The sequence below is a fragment of the Seriola aureovittata genome, chromosome 3, assembly GCF_021018895.1.
Source record: "Seriola aureovittata isolate HTS-2021-v1 ecotype China chromosome 3, ASM2101889v1, whole genome shotgun sequence".
Taxonomy (NCBI): domain Eukaryota; kingdom Metazoa; phylum Chordata; class Actinopteri; order Carangiformes; family Carangidae; genus Seriola; species Seriola aureovittata.
This window is the reverse complement of record NC_079366.1, coordinates 30580036-30600166: the sequence shown is the minus strand read 5'-3', so window position 1 is coordinate 30600166 and position 20131 is coordinate 30580036. Positions and strand designations below refer to the sequence as shown.

General features: G+C 44.2%; 1 protein-coding gene across 1 annotated transcript; it reads right to left on the bottom strand.

Annotated features, from left to right (window-relative positions):
* Nucleotides 1–11067: 11067 nt before the first annotated feature.
* LOC130164576 (E3 ubiquitin-protein ligase TRIM39-like) lies at nucleotides 11068–14429 on the bottom strand. The gene is made up of 2 exons (XM_056369395.1): nucleotides 14270–14429; nucleotides 11068–13225 (listed from the first exon to the last, which is right to left on the bottom strand). The coding sequence occupies exon 2, from the start codon at nucleotides 13210–13212 to the stop codon at nucleotides 11575–11577; it is 1638 nt and encodes a 545-aa protein (XP_056225370.1). The 5' UTR covers nucleotides 13213–13225; nucleotides 14270–14429; the 3' UTR covers nucleotides 11068–11574.
* Nucleotides 14430–20131: the final 5702 nt, after the last annotated feature.

The following is a 20131-nucleotide window of genomic DNA, read 5'->3' as shown; positions in this document are numbered from 1 at the left end:
TTGACCACCAAAATCTGATCCCAGTTCCTAGTGAATGTTTGTACCAAATTTGAAGAAATTCCGTTGAGGTGTTTCTGAGATATTGTGTCCACGACAATGGGACTGACACCTCGAAAACCATCAATCAATCAATAACCTCAAAAGGTTTTAATCTCGTCAGACTTCTCGTTTGTTTTGAGTCTTTACTTTGGTGTTAAACTTCAACATTCATCAAGTTGCTCAAAATAATAATATTTTTTAATTTAAGGTAAACACAAGAAACTTGTGCTACAGAAAATGGACCAGACTCAGTGAATAGCTCCCTAAGCTTAACATGTCCTATGATAACTATTAATTTAGCTATACAGACTAATGAGCAGTGATAACTAACATGTCTTTGGGGTCATCAGGTGGGAACCTCCTTTCATCAGTGTTTCGTCTAGTTGGTCCCACGACACCTCCAGGAGGCTAGACAGTGATCACTGGCGTCCCAGAGTCACTCCCCTAATGCCAGCCATCACTGCTCATCACACCATGACTATTTTCCCCTTTACCATTTTGAATGAGGGAGGTAGTCAAGGAGAGATGCCTTTTAGGGCTGAACTCTCCCCCGCCGGATTAGGCTGTGCTCTTCGATCTCCTTTATGAGCTGGTTCAGGCCTCTGTCAACAGACTCCTTCAGAGCAGTGAAGACCTGAACACCTTCTGCTTTTTCTCTGTCTGCATCATCTTTACTGATCTTGACTGAGCGTTTGATCTCTTGAATCTTCACTCGTCTCTTCTGGATCATTTGCTGAATTTCAGCCTCTGTCTTCTCCAGCTCTGCCTTCTTTCCTTCATATCCTTCTTTCAGAGGAAGAGCCAGCAACCCAAACTGCAGCTTCCATGAGGGGGCACCCACAAGCAAGCTATGGAAAATGGGGATGAGCACCCCAACGGAAAAACGACAACGATCGCAGTCTGTTTATGTGGCAAAGTCTGCAAGGACCAGCATGGCTTGAAGATCCACCAGGCAAAAATGAAATGTTTGACGCGGAAGCAGGTGGAGCAACGCACAGGTCCAGTACCTGGTGAGACGCAGGAGGGGCCCAGCCGGGAGTCAACCCACAGTGCCCAGACTCTCCACGCTCCACAAGCCCCACCCTATGTCAGGCATTCACAACACCACCGGCCAACAAAGAAAGTGGCTCCAGTTCGATGAGGACCTGGATCAAGTCCTTGAAGCTGCTGCAAGGGGAGATGTTGACCAGAAGTTGCGGACGATGGCCGCAATGATCATCAGCATCGGTGTCGAAAGGTTTGGCACAAAAGAGCAACAGCCAACCAAGGGTCGGGGGGAACCAAATAGACGAGAGGTGAAGATAAGCCAGCTTCGGCAGGAGCTTAAACTTCTTGGGCGGCAGTTTAAGCAGGCAAGGGAGGAGGAGAAGGCCGGGCTGGCAGAGCTCCGCAGCATCCTGAGAAAAAAACTCACCACCCTCCGTTGAGCCAATGGCATAGGAGGAGGGGTAGGGAAAGAGTCAGGAAACGTGCAGCCTTCATCTCAAATCCTTTTGGCTTCACCAAGAAGATCCTCGGGCAGAAAAGAAGTGGCCACCTTGCCTGTACTGAAGATGAGGTTAACAAATACTTCAGTGCCACCTACAGTGACAGTGCAAGAGAGGAACATCTTGGGCCATGCAGGGCCTTAATAACTCCACCAGAACCCACCGTAGCATTTAACATCAAAGAGCCAACTTTAAAAGAAGTTGAGGGAGTTGTGAAAGCTGTGGAGTGCCATATGTTGTCTACAAGAGATCCCCCAGACTCTTGAAGCGGCTGTGGACCATCCTAAAAATCATCTGGTGAAGGGGGAAGGTGGCACAGCAGTGGAGACATGCAGAGGGTGTTTGGATTCCATAGGAGGAGAACTCAAGTACCATCGAGCAGTTCATTTCACTCCTTAGTGTTGAGGGCAAGATATTTTTTTTAGTAGACGTTGCCCAGTGCATGACGGAGTTCCTCCTGAGGAACACCTACATCGACACGTCGGTGCAGAAGGGTGGAGTCCCAAAGGTCCCAGGATGCATCGAGCATACAGGAGTCATCACCCAGCTGATCCGGGAGGTGCGCGAAGGCAAAGGAGACCTGGCAGTCCTGTGGCTCGATCTTGCAAACGCCTACGGGTCTATTCCACACATGCTGGTGGAAACCTCGCTGGTACGACACCACGTTCCAGGCAACATCAGGGACCTCATACTGGATTATTACAGCTGTTTCAGTTTGAGAGACACCTCCGGAACAGTAACATCTACATTTCATCAGCTGGAGAAGGGCATTGTCACCTGATGCACCATTTCCATGATATTGTTTGCCTTGGCCATGAATATGGTGGTGAAATCAGCAGAGGTTGAGTGCAGATGCCCACTCACCACTCGGTGCAGCAGCCCCCCATCAGAACATAGTAACTACAACATCGGTCGCGGGCTGTAGATGGGTCCTGCAAGGCCTTGAGCGTCTCATTAGCTGGGCCCGGATGGACTTCAAGCCAGCAAAGTCCAGGTCCCTGGTTGTGAAGAGGGGGAAGGTTACAGACCAGTTTCGCTTCTCTATAAGAGGCGTCCAGATCCCATCTGTGGTAGAGAAGCCAGTCAAGAGCCTGGGTAAAATTTACACTGTACCTTGAAGAACACCGTAGCACTCCAATCAACATCAGAGGAGTTGGGAACCTGGCTGACAGCGGTCGACAAGTCGGGGCTTCCAGGCAAGGTTAAAGCCTGGATTTACCAACATGGCAACTTGCCACGACTCCTCTGGCCATTGCTGGTGTATGACGTGCCAATGACCACCGTCAAGTGCTTCGAGAGGAAGGTCAGTTGTTTCCTCCGGAAGTGGTTGGGCCTACCACAAAGCCTCAGCAGCATCGCCTTATATGGGAGGAACAACAAGCTAAAACTGCCTTTTAGTAGTCTGACGGAGGAGTTTATGGTTACCCGAGCAAGGGAGGTGCTGCTGTATAGGGACTCCAGTGACATCAAAGTCTCCTCAGCAGGCATAGAAGTCAGAACCAGCAGGAAGTGGAAGGCTCTCGAGGCAGTCAACCAGGCTGAGGCACGATTGCGACACAGTGAGCTGGTGGGAACAGTGGCAGCCGGACGGGCAGGTCTCAGGAGCAATCCAAGACCTCGCTACCACAAGTCCCAGGGAAAGGAAAGGTGACAGCTGATCCAGGAGGAGGTCCGAGCAGGGGTGGAGGAAGCCCACTGCAGCTCGGCAGTAGGGATGCGGCAGCAGGGTGCATGGACCCGATGGGAAGAGGCAGCTGACCGGAAGATATCCTGGACAGAGCTATGGAGTTCTGAGCCACACCGGATCAAGTTCCTCATTCAGTCAGTATATGATGTACTCCCAAGCCCGTCCAAACTCTTCCACTGGGGCTTGGCCGAGAATCCGCTGTGCCCTCTCTGCCAGAGAGCCGGATCGTTGGAGCACATCCTGAGCTGCTGCCCACGGGCACTTGGAGATGGGCGTTACCGCTGGCGCCACGACCAAGTGCTGCGGGTCATCGCAGAGTTCATCAGCACAAGGATCTCTACCAGCAAACACCAACAACCAGCAAGGCAGTCCATCGCCTTTGTTAGGGCTGGGGAGAAGCCACAGCAGCACCGGAGTCAAGCAGGGGGGCTGCTGGCAACAGCTCTAGACTGGCAGCTGAAGGTCGACCTGGGGAGACAGCTCAAGTTCCCAGAGAACATCGCGGTAACCACACCAGTGGCGATTGCTCTAAGACTGCAAGGGAAGCTCAGCTTCCCCTAAAATGTCAACAAAATAAGTGGTTAAATATGTAATCTGTTGTGTGTACATTTCATTGACTAAATATGCGGTAGAACACGTTCATCTTTTGTTCAGAATCAGCTACTTATCACAGGTAACCGGCACGACTAAACTTCATCCCCGCAGCGCCACAGTGCTTTACACAGTGTAGACGCCGAGCGTCTACTGACTTCAATGGGGAAACATAAAGTGGGTTGTTCCACTGCAGCGAAACTAGACGGTTATTGGATAAATGCTGGGCTTTGTCCTGCCCATCGGACGCTCAGCGTCTCTGGGGGTCTATGGGACAGTGGGCTGGCCCGGACGCTCGGCTTCTGCATGATGATTGGATGATCTGTCTGAGGCTGAGTCCCTTTTTGATTGACAACGAAATGAGCGAATCAGCAATCTTGAAGTATAAGCATCCACTGGAGCAGTTTTCAAGTTTTTCATTCCATTGTTCGGAGTTGATCTGGAGACGTTACTGATCCTCAGCGACTTTGTCTTTGTTAAAAACGACTAGCGTTGTGTTTGGCGACTCTCTTCTGTCACTCTGCGAATTTACATATATATAAACGGACACATTTTATGATGTAGGCCGAAAATGAGCTTCCTCTCATTATAAGACCAGCCGCCGCCACTGAACCACACTCAGGCCAGACATGGTCCTGGTTTCTGAAACAACATGTGTATGCTATCACTCTTGTTGTTGGCTATCATGGCATTTGAGTTGGACGGGTTTGTTAAAGATCCTGACACTCAGCAACTCTTAGGTTGCACAAAGAAAGATCTTCGCTCTGTAGCAGACCATTATGGTATTGGTGTTCAGGGCAGTTTAAGAAAAGAGGAATTGCGTACAAAAATCATAATGGTTTGGTGGAACAAGGTATACTGTGTGAAAAGATTGAGTTGCCCATTGAGCAGACTGATGCATCCTCTGAGGGAGACCAGAGAGAGCAGAGTGAGTTGTGGCAGAAGAAACAGAAAGTTATTGCAGACAAAGCTTCAGGCTTGAGGGAGCTAGAACTAAAGCTACAATTGAGGAGACTAGAATTAGAGATTGAGGCAAAGGAAAGGGAGCAGTTAAGGCAGCATGAGCTGGAACGTGAAAAACTGAGACTGACACATGAGAGGGAACTTAAGGAGATAGAGTTAAAATCTCAGGCCGGACGTAGAGCGGCTGATACAGCTCTTGCCTCTAGCAACTCTAAATTTGATGTAGGTAAAAACATAAAGTGGGTTCCTCCTTTCAATGAGAAAGATGTTGACAAGTATTTTTTACACTTTGAGCGGGTGGCAACCACGTTGGAGTGGCCAAAGCACAACTGGACATTGCTGTTGCAATGTGTTCTTACGGGTAAAGCTCAGGAGGTGTACGCCGCACTAACTTTGGATGAAAGTGCTGACTATGATGTTGGTAAAGCTGCTATTTTGCGTGCCTATGAGCTAGTGCCAGAGGCTTATAGACAGCGCTTTCGTAGCTATTCCAAAGGTGAAAACCAAACCTATGTGGAATTTGCCAGAGAAAAAGAAGTTTTGTTTGATCGCTGGTGCACTTCACAAAAAGTGGAGACGAGAGAACAGTTGCGACAGTTGATTCTGCTCGAAGAGCTAAAAAACTGTGTTCCGGCGGTGGTTTTCACTTATTTAAGTGAGCAGAGAGCAAAAACTGTAGAGGAAGCTGCTGTACTTGCAGATGAGTATGTGTTGGCCCATAAAGTTACATTTGGTGACAAGTTCCAGCCTGAGACTAAAATGCATACACTCCCTAGGCGTTCTTACTTTTCCAACGAAGTTTCTGGTGGTAGTACTGGTCCCTACGCTTTCGGTAGTAAAGCTTCTAGTTCTAGAAATGGAAGTTCAGATAGGGCTTGCTTCTACTGCAAGGAGCTAGGTCACATTTTAGCTGACTGCCCTGTGTTAATTAAGAAGCAGAAACCTAAACCTGTGGCTTTAGTGGTTCTGTTCTCCGCCCGCTCCTTGCTGCTGATTCTGAGCAAGAGACATGCTGCTCAGACAGTTCTGAACCCTCAGGTTTGGAACCATTTATCATCGACGGCTTTGTAGCAATGTCTGAGTCCGACCGTGTGATACCCATTCGTATCCTGCGGGACACTGGTGCATCCAAGTCTATACTCCGGCAAGGAGTGTTACCCCTGTCTGAGGAGTCTTTCCTTGGTGGTGATGCATTGATACAAGGATGTGAGATGTCCTACCTTAGGGCACCCTTGCATTGTGCACATTATATTGTGCGGTTTGGTTGCAGGGCTCGTGCCAGTGGGTTTGCGTCCTTACATTCCAGTTGAGGGGGTCAGCCTCACTTTAGGTAACGATCTTGCTGGGGAAAGGGTGTTTCCTCCACCAGTTGTGACAGACAGCCCTGTGCCCTCTGAACAGTCTGACCACAGTGATCCAACACCTGGGACACCTGTTTTTCCTGCTTGTGTTGTAACTCGTGCTCAGTTTCGAACAGCTGATCCCGTCAACCTTTCTGGCACCTTTATGGTTGATCCTCCCAATACAGCTGAGGCAGAGCTGGTTGCTGCTTGTGGGGTTAAGCCTGAATGTGAAAGTGGCAAGAATAACTTATCGGTTGTCCAGAAAGTTGATTGGACATTGTGTAACCCCGGTGATCCAGCTGAACCTCCAGTACAATTAGGTAGAGCAGAGCTAGCATCGTCACAGAGAGCTGATCCTTCCTTGGCCAAGAGTTTTGCAGCTGTTAAGCCGAAGGAAGAATTGTTATCTGTTCCTGTTGGCTTTTATGTGGACGGTGATGTGCTTATGCGTAAGTGGACTGTTTTTCCTGATGAGTCTGATTGGAGCGTCACTTACCAAGTTGTGGTTCCTGCTGTGTACCGCTCATCGATACTGAAATTAGCTCATGATAATGCTATGTCTGGTCACTTGGGGATTAGAAAGACCTACGATCGAATATTACGACACTACTTTTGGCCTGGGTTAAAGGCTGCTGTGGCTGAGTATTGTCATACCTGCCATGTATGTCAGCTAGCAGGTAAACCCAATCAGGTGATACCCCCAGCACCCCTACAGCCTATTCCTGTAGTAGGAGACCCATTTGAAAGACTTGTCGTAGACTGTGTAGGCCCCCTACCAAATCTGGTCATCAGTACCTTTTGACCATCATGTGCGCTACCACTCGCTATCCTGAGGAAATACCGTTGTGCTCGATTAAGGCTAAAGCAGTAGTCAGAGAGCTGGTGAAAATCTGCACTACTTTTGGCTTGCCGAAAGTTATCCAAACAGATCAAGGAAGTAACTTCATGTCCAAGGTATTCAATCAGATGCTAGAGGTTATAGCTGTGAAGCATCAGGTTTCTAGTGCTTACCATCCTGAGAGCCAAGGAGCCCTAGAGAGATTCCACCAGACTCTAAAGCACATGGTACGCACTTACTGCCTTGAACATGGTCCAGATCGGGATGAAGGCATACCCTTTCTGTTGTTTGCAGTGCGGGAAACTGTACAAGAGTCACTGGGGTTTAGCCCCGCCGAGTTGGTGTTCGGCCACACAGTCAGAGGCCCCTTGAAACTACTGCGGGAGCAGCTACTGGCAGATCCTGCACCTAATGTCAATGTGCTTGACTATGTGAGTTTCTTTCGAGAGCGTCTCCATCATGCCTGCGGAGTAGCCAAGCAGGCTATGGCAAACTCTCAGTCTAGAATGAAACGGCAATTTGACAAAGATGCTGTGCTGCGCTCTTTTCAGCCTGGAGATTCAGTATTGGCTCTTCTGCCTATACCTGGGTCAGTGTTACAGGCCAGGTTTGCTGGGCCTTATGTGGTTGAGAAGAAGCTGAGGGACACAGATTATGTAATTTGTACTCCAGACAGGAAGCGTAAGTCTCGTGTGTGCCATATCAATATGTTGAAGTTATATGCTGCCCGGTCTCAAGAGGAACAAAGCCCCTCAAAAGAAGTGAGTTGTATTGCTGCAGTTTCAGTTGTTAACACTTGCCCTGCTGATGATGGTTTGAGTAAGGACAATGCACCTGCTCTGGGTGCCCGGCTGCAGAACTCACAAGTGTTGGTATTGGTGTTGGCGTTTCCTTGGACAAGCAGGTTACTATAGGGCTTTTTGTCGTAACTTTGCTACTATTGTTTCTCCCCTGACTGACCTTGTCAGTCCTGCTAGGCAGTTGGTGTGGGATTTCAGATGTGAGCAGGCCTTACAAGCTGTGAAAGCTGTCCTGTGTAATTCACCAGTTCTTGCTGCCCCCAACTTTGCTGTTCCGTTTAAGCTAGAGGTCCATGCTAGTGGTACTGGTGCTGGAGCTGTTCTGATCCAGGAAGACCCAGGAGGCATTGATCACCCTGTCTGCTATTTTTCCAAAAAGTTCTTACAGACCCAGCAGAACTAAAGCACAATTGATAAAGAAGCTCTGGCTTTGCTGTGGGCTCTACAGCATTTTGAGGTATATGTTGGTTCCTCTGTGCAGCCTGTTGTGGTTTATACAGATCATAACCCGTTGGTGTTCCTACATCGCATGTATAATAGCAATCAGAGGCTTATGCGTGGGGCTAACATTGTTCAGAACTACAATTTGGATATTCGACATAAGAAAGGCAAGGAAAATGTTGTAGCTGATGCTCTGTCACGTTTGTACGAATAATGTCACCTGTAAGTGCCATCTTATGGGGGGGGGGGTGTTACATCCTGTTTTATTTTGGTGTTTCCTGTTGATCCTTTTAGGTTGATCATCTGTATGGCAGACACCTGTGCTGATTAGTGGGCTGAGTCTATATAGGCAGGTCCTCTTTGTTCAGCTCTCTCTCTCTCTCCCTCCTGCTGCAGCAGCACCTTCTTGGTGCTAGGTATCTGGTCTCCATTTATTCCTGCATTGTCCTTAAGTTTACTGTAATAAATTCATATGCAGTACCTTCCTACTGGTGTGGTGTCCATTATTATGTTCGGTGTTTGAGCCAGCCGTAACAGTTATCACTGAATGGGAGCAGGATCCATTTGCTGTTACAGCGCCACTGATCAGATTCATCAAAGTACTTTTTGAATTGGAACACAAGCTTCCTCAAATGGACATTAATAATGTCCTTAATGTCAGTACTGTCAGAATATTCCTCAATTGATGGAAACATAGCCAGGTTACCCTCTTCTACTCTTTCTATCCATCGCTTCACTTTTTTAGTCAATGCCTCCATTTTTTCATACATCTGTAAGATGTTTGCATTTCTGCCTTGCATGGAGCAGTTCAACTTGTTTAGCTCTGCAAAAATATCAGTGAGATATGTCAGCTTAGTAAGCCACTCAGTGTCACAAAAGTTATCAGCCAGTTCGTTGTGTTTGTGCTCTCTTAAAAAGTCATGGATTTCACTGCGCAGTTCAAACACGCGCTCCAGCACGGAGCCGCGCGACAGCCAGCGCACCTCTGAATGATAGAGGAGAGAGTCGTGCTCGCTTCCTGAGCCCTCACAAAGAGATGAAAACAGACGTGTATTTAATGCCTTTCTTTTGATTAGGTTTACTGTCTTTACAACAGAATCAAACACACTGCTGAGTTCAATACTTAGCTCTTTGGAGGCCAGGGACTCACGGTGTATCATGCAATGTGTCCAAATTATCCCAGGTGCTGCTTTCCTTATGTGCGCAAGCAATCCAGTCTGATAGCGACTCATTGCTCGGGCTCCATCACTGCATAACGCCACACAGTTTTGCCAGGAGATATCATTGTCTTTAAAAAAGTTGTCAATGACTGTAAATATTTCTGCACCTGTTGTGCGCCCTGGCAGTGGTTTACAAAAAAGGAACTCCTCGCACATAGTGCCACTGTCCTCAAACCGCACAAACGCCAGGAGTTGCGCATAATTGGTAATATCCGTAGTCTCATCAATTTGAATTGAGAATCCTTGAGCTGATCTTAGTTTCTCTATAAGCTGTGTTTTAACATCATCAGCCATTTCCACAATCAGACGTGCGATAGTGTTATCTGCCAAGGGGATGGTTTTTAATTTGTTTGCACAGTCTTCACTTCCCATGGTTGTACACATATCCACAGCTGCTGGCAAAATAAGTTGTTCGGCGATTGTGTGGGGTTTCTTACATTGTGCAACTCTAAGTGCCACCTGGTATGAGGCTTTAAGAGCATTTTCACTGATTGTTGCACTCTTTTTCATGAGTGTCTGCTGTCCCTTAAAAATACACAGCATTTCTTTTAACCTCCTAGGACCTGGCATCCACATATGTGGACCTCACATTTTGGGTTCTCTAGACCACAATACTAACTTTTTCTCAACAAGGGCCTGGTGACCACACATGAGGATATTATACTGCCACTCAGTCGAAATTTAAAACTAATGTCCTCATATGTGGACATCATTTTTCTCAGGTCCCAATCAGCCTAAATAGCAAAGAGAAACTAAAAATGCACGCCATGCAAGAGTTCGGGTCTTAGGAGGTTAAATACTGGATAGGCTTGCCTTTCAGTGAACTATAGTGGGTTTTCAGATGCCGCGTTAGTTTTGAGGGCTTCATTGCTTCATTTGACAGGCGTGCCGAGCATATGAAACATACTGGAATCTCATCTCCTGCTTTGTTGGTGGTGAAAGTGAATCCAAGTTTCTGCATCATATTTTCTTTTTGCTGGTCTCTCCCTCTTACGTTTCATTGAGTCCTTCTCTTGGGGGGCTGGTTCTTCAGGGGGGGCGTCTGGTTCTTCAGTCTCCTCTGTGACTGTCGTTCCAGCGGAGGCTGCAGTCTCAGTCTGCTCTGCAGGTTTTTTCCTGACAACGAATCGGTCCATGATTTCCATTTACAATTTCACGGACCACCTGCAATACCGCTACGGACCACCAGAGGGCCGCAGACCACCGGTTGACAATCCCTGGTATATAGGGTTAAATATGTGTCCAGAATATATACAGTAATATACACACCACAGTATTAATATAATGCTGTAAAATATAAATATTGATAAGGTTGCGTAACTGGATAGTGATTAAACCAATAAAATACAATGTAAAACAAAAAAGTGTTTATGTTACTGCATGTTATCCTCCAACTTCCACAGTGATGCACCTGGTCTACAGGTACTGAGAGCTGTTTCTGTAATTCAGCCTCACTGATATAAATAGTGGTGGACAATGTGACAATGAATTATTCCAAAATTCATTCATTGGCCATACTGTTGTCACCAAATCCACCAGGACTGAGATCTTCTTAAAAATAAAAGAGTGAAGAAATTTGTACCAGTTATGTGTAAAACGAGCTTTTCTTTTCAGTGTTTGGTGCTCAGATCACCGTTCACTCAGGCCTCGTGTTTCAAGTCTTCAACATCAGCCAAGTTTATTTTACAATCACGTATTTACAGATTCCTTTAAATCACAATCCATTTTACCAGTATTCAGAAATCAAAGGAAAATAGTAAGTAACAATACATGTTAAATGCACTTAACAATACATTTTCTATAGTTACACATCAGGGCTCGACTGATTATCGGCCTGGCCGTATATCAGATGCCATATTGAGCATTTTTATGATTATTGGTATTTTTTATTTACTAATAATCTTTTTCGGAATCAGCCCTGAAAAAATGGTCAACCCCCGATGTCATGACTGACACATTGGTGACTGCAGCAGGGTTGACAAGGCATCAAACTAAAGTGTTGTCTGTGTAATGGGATACATATAATAATCTTATAATAAAGTGTAACTCAATCACCACAGTAATCATTTTTTGTAGAAGAAAAAGAAAAAAATTGTACAGTATTTCAAAAATGTACATTTGTTCCCTTAAATAAAAATATTTCAAATCATAAAATAATTATTAGTTTACCAAGTGGAACTGACAGGACAGATGGTCACAGGGGCAGAATTTTTACCACCGTAATTCAGACGGGGATTGAAGTAAGGGAAGAGTTTCTTAGTGAAGGAGCAGCCAGTAAAGGAGTAGATGAGAGCTGCAGCAGCTACGTCATAAAAGGAGACCAGACCCTCCTCATAATCCACAAACACCCCCACCTTCTCAGGCTGAGACTTCAGAGAGAGACGGACTGGAGGGCTAGCAAGAGCTTTGTACTCATTTCCATTTCTCAAAAATATCATCCAGTAACCATATTCTGGTCTCAGTGTGATTTTTCCCTTCCTGTTGATCGACTCTCTGGCCACTCCTAACTTCCAGTCAGTCTTTCCTTTAACCTGAACCTCAAAATAAAATCTGCCTGAAGAGAAACTCTGCTTTGCTAAAACACAGTGACCAACAGAAAACCTCTCTTTGTTGTCTGGGAGAAACTTCCTCACATCACCACAGTGAACTTTTTTCCCATCCTTAGACAGGATGAGATTAGGATGTGCTGTATCAGGATCTAGAGTCACATCCTCTGCATACTGCTGGACCCTCTTCAGCTCAGCCTCAATCAGCTTCTTCATCTTCTTACTGAGCGTCTCCTCCAGCTGAGTCACAGCTCTCACCACAGTCCTCTCATATGATGGACGGACTCTGACCTCTGTCCAGTCCTTGGTGGGTGGAGCAGCTTTCAGGGATGGGAAGCTTTGGAGGAGGTGGAGGTGGTCTTCAGAGAGTGAGAGCTGCTCCACCTCAGTGCTTCTCTTCATCAGCTCAGAGATTTCCTGTTCCAGCTCTGTGATGAAGTCTTCAGCCTGTTTGTCTGTGGTTTTCTGTTTGTCTTCGATCTCCTTTATGAGCTGGTTCAGGCCTCTGTCAACAGACTCCTTCAGAGCAGTGAAGACCTGAACACCTTCTGCTTTCTCTCTGTCTGCATCATCTTTACTGATCTTGACTGAGTGTTTGATCTCCTGAATCTTCAGTCGTCTCTTCTGGATCATTTGCTGAATTTCAGCCTCTGTCTTCTCCAGCTCTGCCTTCTTTCCTTCATATTCTTCTTTCAGAGGAACAAACTCATGTGTCTTGTGGTCTAAAACAGAGCAGAGCATGCAGACACATGTCTGGTCGGTCTGACAGAACAGCTCCAGAGGTTTATCGTGCTTCGTACACATCCTGTCTTCCAGGTTCTCCACAGGGTCCATCAGCTGATGTCTTTTCAGGCCTGACACTGTCAGGTGAGGCTCCAGGTGAGTCTCACAGTAGGAGGTCAGACACACCAGGCAGGACTTCAGGGCCTTCAGTTTGGTTCCAGTGCAGACGTCACAGGGAACTTCTCCTGGTTTGGAAACTTGTTGCTCTGAGCTGCTGCTGCTGGTTTTCTGTTGAGCTTCATGTTTGAACTGAGCAACCACCTCAGAGAACAAAGTGTTGATGTGAAGCTCAGGTCTTCTTTTAAAAACCTTTTTACACATGGGACACTGACACCTGTCACTAATGTCCCAGTGTGTAGTGATGCAGTTCTTACAGAAGTTGTGTCCACATGGTGTAGTGACTGGATCAGTGAACACATCCAGACAGATGGAGCACAGGAACTGATCTTCAGATAGCAGACAGTTTGCAGCCATGTCTACAGACAATCTGGAAGAAACATTAAAATACAATTATATTGTGAAAGATAGAAGTATGATTACTATTGTAAAATTGTCTACGTGTGCAGTGTCTTCAGAAAGTATTCAGACCCTCTTTACACACTTTGTTGTGTTGTAGTTGTAGAGCTGTAGTTATATTCCTATTTTACTTTGGGTCCAAACTCTGTTTCTTCTTCATAGTCACAATATGTTTTTACTGTCCAACATGTCAAGTTTATTATTACAGGGAGTTTTTAATTTTTCTCTTTAAATGCAACTTCTAACTAAATGTTGACAGTAAAATGTCCATTGTTACTGCAAATATATATCCACTCAAATATCAGTAACTGGTCTCTTTGATTACAAGTGTCAGGCCTGAAAAAACGTATCGGTCGACCTCCAATTTCCAGCACGGCCTGAATGTTTACAGCTGCTAACTGCGAGTACTGTGGCTTCCAAACGTAGATTAAGTTGTAAATGCTGTTTTTGCCCATCTACCTACACTTAACGTTACAGCGCCCCCTGGCTGAGTTACACAAACCATAGTAAGAGATCTGTAACTCTTCATCTGACTCCTGATTGTATTTGTCTCTGCTTGTTTTCCCTGTTATGTTTTAAAGAAAATGGCTCTAAATTCTATGTCCATGCCTTGTTGTATAGAACAGTTTTTCTTGAAGAAAGTAAAAGCAGGAACAGTAAAAGCGCTCCTGCTGACTCACAGGTGGAAAGCTTTTATTGTGAAACAGCTAGAGGAAGTAGAATGTATTACAGCTGTAGGAAGTGATAACTTAACAGTAATAAAAGCAGGAAATGAGTGAAAGTAAAGTGTAAAGCACAGAGACTCAGTAAGGAGGTAGAAACGTCCTGAGAACTGACACAGAGACAGTTTAAGGTGGACTATAGTGGGTCTGTGGACAAACAGACACAGTTATATTGTGACCCATTTCACAAGTGTCAGTATGAAATGAAGAGAGTGAAACTTCCACCTGAGTAGAGATGAAGATTTGTGTTAGTGCTGGTTGTTCAAACAGTAAATATGATCAGCTGTACTCACCAGTGTTTGGTAGAGACTCTGCTGTGTTGTTGACAAAGACCTGATGGACTCACTTTAATTTTCTGTCAGAGAGAAACAGACTCGTCTCCGCTGCAGCTCAGTTGTTGCTCTGACAGACTTAAGTTTCATTTCTGGAGTGAGACGTTGACGCTGTCCTTTGTTTCCTGTGTTGCTCCTCCTCTCACTGCAGCTCTGTTTTTCTCTGCTTTTATTGTGAAACAGCAGGGTTTCCTCTGGTGAACATGAAGCAAAGGTGGAACTGCACCTCTCAGGTGGGAGGAGTGAAGTTTGTGAATGACTGTTACTGTTCAGATAAAACTTTATTGATCCCTGGTGAAACGTCATGTTCCAGCAGCAGAGAGACAGAATTGATTTTCATTTTATTTTCATCAGACAGGATCTTTAAAACATTTCAACATCAGCTGAGTTTATTTTAAAGTTTTCTTTTTACAATCACATATTTACAGATTTATTTAAATCATAAACCATCTCACCTGTATGAATAAAAGAAATAAAACATGGCCAGTAATAAACCAAATTATTCTCTATTAGAATCGAATGTATTAGTTAACTCTTTATGTTCAGTGTAACAGTGACAGCTGCTGTTGTCTGTATCTGTGTGTAATGGGCCTCACTCTCAACTGAAGCTTCATGACACGATGAAATATTCATTAATATATTTTCTGTGGCTGCTCTGACATTTTACTCCACATTTTTTTTCTGTCTTTAGAAACTATGATTCTGATTCTGCTGCAGCTGAAAATAAAAGTCTGTGTGTTTAACTGAAGTTTGAATAGATGTTCTCAACATGTCTGATGGACACATTAGTGACTGTGACAGGGTTGATGAAATGAATGGATCTAATTAATGTGTTTTCTGTGAAACACAATACATATGATGAAAAAACTCATGTTGAAGAGTGAACCAACCACCACAGTCATCAGATTCAGATAAATATAATTAACTGAGCAAAAGATCAGAATAAATAATATTCAGACAGAAGTTTATAGTTTCCTGACATTTCTATACATTTGATAAATAGAGAAAATGAATGTTTAGGTCTTTCCACACAGGGAGGGGATTTACACATTAATGTATAAACTATAGTATTTAGTTCTGATGATGATGATGCTCAGTCTAAACTCATCAGCTTGTTCTTCATGATGACTCCTGACTGATTTAAACCATAGACTGTATAAAAATGGACGTCGACTCCAGGTCTGGAAAATGAAGCCAATGTGGAAGTGCCTTAAACTTTTAAGCTTTCTATCGAATGACCATCAGGGGGCGACTCCACTGGTTGCAAAAAGTCCGATTGTATTGAATTCTATGGGGAAATGACCTTACTGACCCTGAGTCTCTAGTTTGATGTGAAACAAACAAATAACAATTAACAAAAAGGAATTTGCTAACTGCACTTTTGGCTATGCCCTTAAACATGGGTCTGTAGCTGTGTGGCTCTCTCAGTTGGACAAAATGCCCTGAGTCACCTCAGCCTTCAGGTGAGCTCACCTGCTGAAGACACAATCAATTATCTTCTTCAAACAGTTCACATGGACAGCAATATTCAAATACAACACATTATCAATGATTAATTAATTTAAGTCCATTTAAAATATGTTTTCTTAAAAAAAAAAGAAAGTGTTTTAATGGCCCAAACCCTTGACTGACACAAAACACCCCTCCCACTCTGCAGCACTTGGTCTCCTCCTCTGGGAACCCCTCTACTTAACCCAATGGACTGCTCCAGCTCAGGTTGGCCAGTTCCTGGTCTGTGGCAGAGGAGGAGACAGGTGCGACACGGAGGACAGGTGAAAACACACCTTCAGATCAATGTATTAATGTTTTCCACACAACTGCAGAATGTATGAAGTATGTGTGGAGCATGTCAACGTTAGCAAGTAATATACTTAATAAAATATCCAACCAAACAGCAGGATGGAGGAGAGACACCTGCTCTGTGTGTGAACAGGTGTGCCTCACTTTACGGCATGTGGTTTCCCCATGACAGGTACATTTGGTTTTAAGCCTGTTTCTTTGCTAGCTGTTAGCATCCCTGTTAATATCACAGTTCAGGTGAAGATGCACCTTGCTAACCAAGCTAGCCGGCTAGTGCTAGCGTTAGCTGATAACTTAGCGATTGCTATGCTAACGGTACCTGGATCCGCTGGACAGGTAACCTGTTTCAACCTGGGTTAGCCCGTGGAGGTGTTCAGTCAAAGCCCAATAAAAAGGTGAATTTAATCGACGTTAATCTAACGACGTTTGGTTTGTGTTTCTCCACGTGACCCAGTTTAATTGATCTGCGTTAGTGTAATATGTCAGTTAATACATTGTCCTTCAGGACGTCGTGATAGGTCAAGTTAAGATAACGTGACGTATATAAAATGTTTAGACAGATATTTGTCTTATAGAAGATTGTTCATTTAATACTCAAACCAGTCCTCAACTGAAGCAGACATTCATGCACCTATCCTGACAGCTGATCGATATTTGTGATCAACTGTGATCAGCCGCATCTTAACTCAAGTGGTTGTGTTTTATTGTCATTTAAAGGTTTCCACAGTGTGAAAACTGAGTGATCTGTGCCAACAGAAGGAGGAGCTCATGTACAGAGCAGCCCATTAGTTTCCATTCATCTGGTTGAAGGGAGACTGCATGGACATCCTTAGTTCTCTAATGTGCTGTGATGATGATGATGATGATGATGATGATGATGATGGTAGAAAACCTCCCAGTTCATCTTCCTCTGATGAAATGACAGACTAACTGCTGACGAGTTAGTTTATTATTCTCTGTCTTCAGTATTCACAGGTTCAGTTTCTTACCTGCAGCTTCATTCTGCTGTTGTTGACAGGTGATGGTAGCAACACTTTTAAGATCAGAATTTATAGATATTAAACTGTGATTAAGTGATGGATCATCTCGAGCACTGTCACCACCTCCACAGGTGAAAGTATTTACCAGTTAACATCAGCATGTTTCTTGATCCTTCATCGTCAGTGTTGTCGGACAGCATTTAAATATTTCTAGTATTTATGTTGTTGATTAAAACTAACATAGAAATAGTCACACAAGGCTGTACGTGTTACTATGTGAAAATTCATACCAGATGTGTTCTATAAAAACCATCAACAAAGTTAAAGTAAGAGCTTCAGAAATAACTTTATTGGACATTATAAACTACATTGATTTAAACAACTTACAACACTGGAAACATGTATAAAAGAATAATAAATGGATTCATTAAATACTGTAGTGTACAATTTACAATCAACTATTTAAAATCAATAGTTGTGGATGAAGTTAAAGCTGAATTTCACTGTCATATGTCAGTTTGTTTAATAAAAAGAAGTAGTTGAATCAACAGCAACAGAATCTTTAGTAACAAGTATAATAATTATTCATCATGAGTCCTAATGTGTGAGACAGTTAACATTTATTTGCTCCAGTAACAATCTCCCTCTGAATAAGTGATGCTGTTGGAACAGCACTGATATTAACGATAATGGCTGAGGACTATGAAATATGAATCTAATGTTTTAAACTATTGACAGTTTGTTACAGCTACAGTGGAGTCCAGAAGTCATGTGACTGTATGTCTGACGTGGGGCAGAGAGTGTAATACGACAGTGAGGGTGAAGGGAACCAGGAAGAGCACAGCTGATCAGACTGAACAATGTTATGGCCACAAGTGTTACATTAAAAAATACTATATCATCATATAAGACACTGTGTGTATGTTTGGGAAGAGAAGATCTACATGTGTGGACACTGCAGGTGGAGGTGGTGCACTGATCGATTACCTGTCCCTGTCGGAGCAGAGAGGAGGAGCCTCCGACTCCACGGCTTCTCCTATTGGTGCAGCAATGACCCTGTCAGTCCTCACCACAGCTGCTGCCGTTTGAGCATCAGAGGAAGAGAGTCTAAGAGCCCGGCTGCACATCATTAGTGGCGGCTGACATGATAGGCAGCTCGCCTCTTTACCTCCTTTGTGAACATTTGTGTGTAATGTGTGATTTGGTTTGAGATGCTGGTAGTGATTGTTGGGGACTGGGCTAGGTTTAAAATTCTGATTGTGCCTCACACCCTCAGAAAAAGACTGTTGGACACATTAGGAACAGGGGTGCTGCTTCTTGCGTTTTTGGGTTGGTTAGAATCGCATAGTTAGGCTCTTTGTTGGCTCCTGTTCCCCTACTTCAGTTACCCTCTTGCCTTGTTTGTATATTTGTTTAATTATTTACCCTCCTGGTCACGCAATAAATTAAATCAGTAAATTTGATTTACCAATAACACCTGGTTTTATGTTGCTTCCCTTTTCCCCCAGCTGGGTCATAACATAAAGACTGCCAACATGCGGTGACTGGTGAGACAGCGCCATGACTGCTTCATATACCCAGAAACCAACATGGCAGCTGTGAACTGACACCTGGCTCTGTGAGCAGTCCACAGTCAGTAAGTGAAATACTGGGTGAGTAAAATTTCCCGGGCTGTTGTATCTTCTTTACTTGCAGAAATCAACTGTCTGGTGCTGGATGTGAGTCCCAGAGCGTCAGAGGTTTTACTTTCTCAGCAAAGTGGTTCCACAAAGGGTTTATATCTTGATGCTTCATGTGAACAGTGCAACATCTACTGGCCTGAAGGCAAAATGGGCAAATACAAATGTTTGTACGTCACAAATTGAATGTAAGTATAAGGGAAAGCATGATTGTGATTTATATGCTGTAAAAGTAAATCTAAATGTTTTATATGCATCAAATGTGTCAATATCAGTCAAGTTAAGCTCAATATCTTTGTTTTAACTTAAGTGTCAAAACTAAGTTGGTTTGCAATGTGGACAAAGAACATGTAGCTTCACTTTTAAATGTCATTTTTTGGTGGTTGTGCTGTAAAGGTGCAATATAAGATGTGGCCAGAACTTTAGTTTTAAAATGTTCAGATAATGAATTAACACGATCAACAGTGTGTGAAGCAGCCACAGTGATGATGTCATGATCAAGACCTCCATCTGTTGTATTTCAGAGTTATCTACTGAAATGCGCATGCGCACCAGCCCCGACCTGTCCTGTGTTGTAATACCACTTTGTGACGCTAGACGCTGTGATTTAAGAGGGAGGCCGAAGAGGAGAGAGTTACAGTAATCCAGACGGGAAGTGACGAGGCTGTGGACAAGGATGGCGGCAGTGTGGGGGGTAAGGGTGATTAATGTTTCGTAGGTGGAAGTAGGCAGACCGGGTAATGTTACTGATGTGGGATTGAAAGGATAGTGTGCTGTCAAGGATGACACCCAGACTCTTAACCTGGGGGGAGGGTGAAACGGAGGAGTTATCAATAGTGAGAGAAAAACTGTTGGTTTTGGATAATGTAGATTTGGTGCCAATGAGGAGAACCTCGGTTTTGTTACTGTTTAATTTAAGGAAGTTTAGAGTGAACCAGGTTTTTATTTCAGTGATGCAATCAGTTAGGGAGGTGGGCGGGAGAGTGGATGAGAAACAATATGTGTATGCGTATGTGAAACAATTGCACTTGTGTTGAAGAGATTTGTATTTGTTTACAGTCTGAATCAAAACTCAACAAATGATCAATGTTAAAGAAAGACACTGTAAAAGAAGAAATGGATTTGTCAACATCTGTCGTGATACGGAGCAGAAAACAGAAACTCTGGTCAAAAGTTCCCACAGTGTCACACTGGGAATGTTGCTCACTGAGTTTTACAGTTTTCTGCTCTTTATCTCTGTACAGACGTCCACAAAAGCATTTCTTCTTTCCCTGTGTCTCTGTTTAACCACCACTGATCATTTGTTCAGTTTTAATTCACACAGTCTCAAATACAAATCTCTTTGGCACAATTTGTTTTCACAT

Coding starts and splice junctions, on each gene's coding strand:
- LOC130164576 (XM_056369395.1), bottom strand. CDS start 13,212: ATGGCTGCAAACTGTCTGCTATCTGAAGATCAGTTCCTGTGCTCCATC.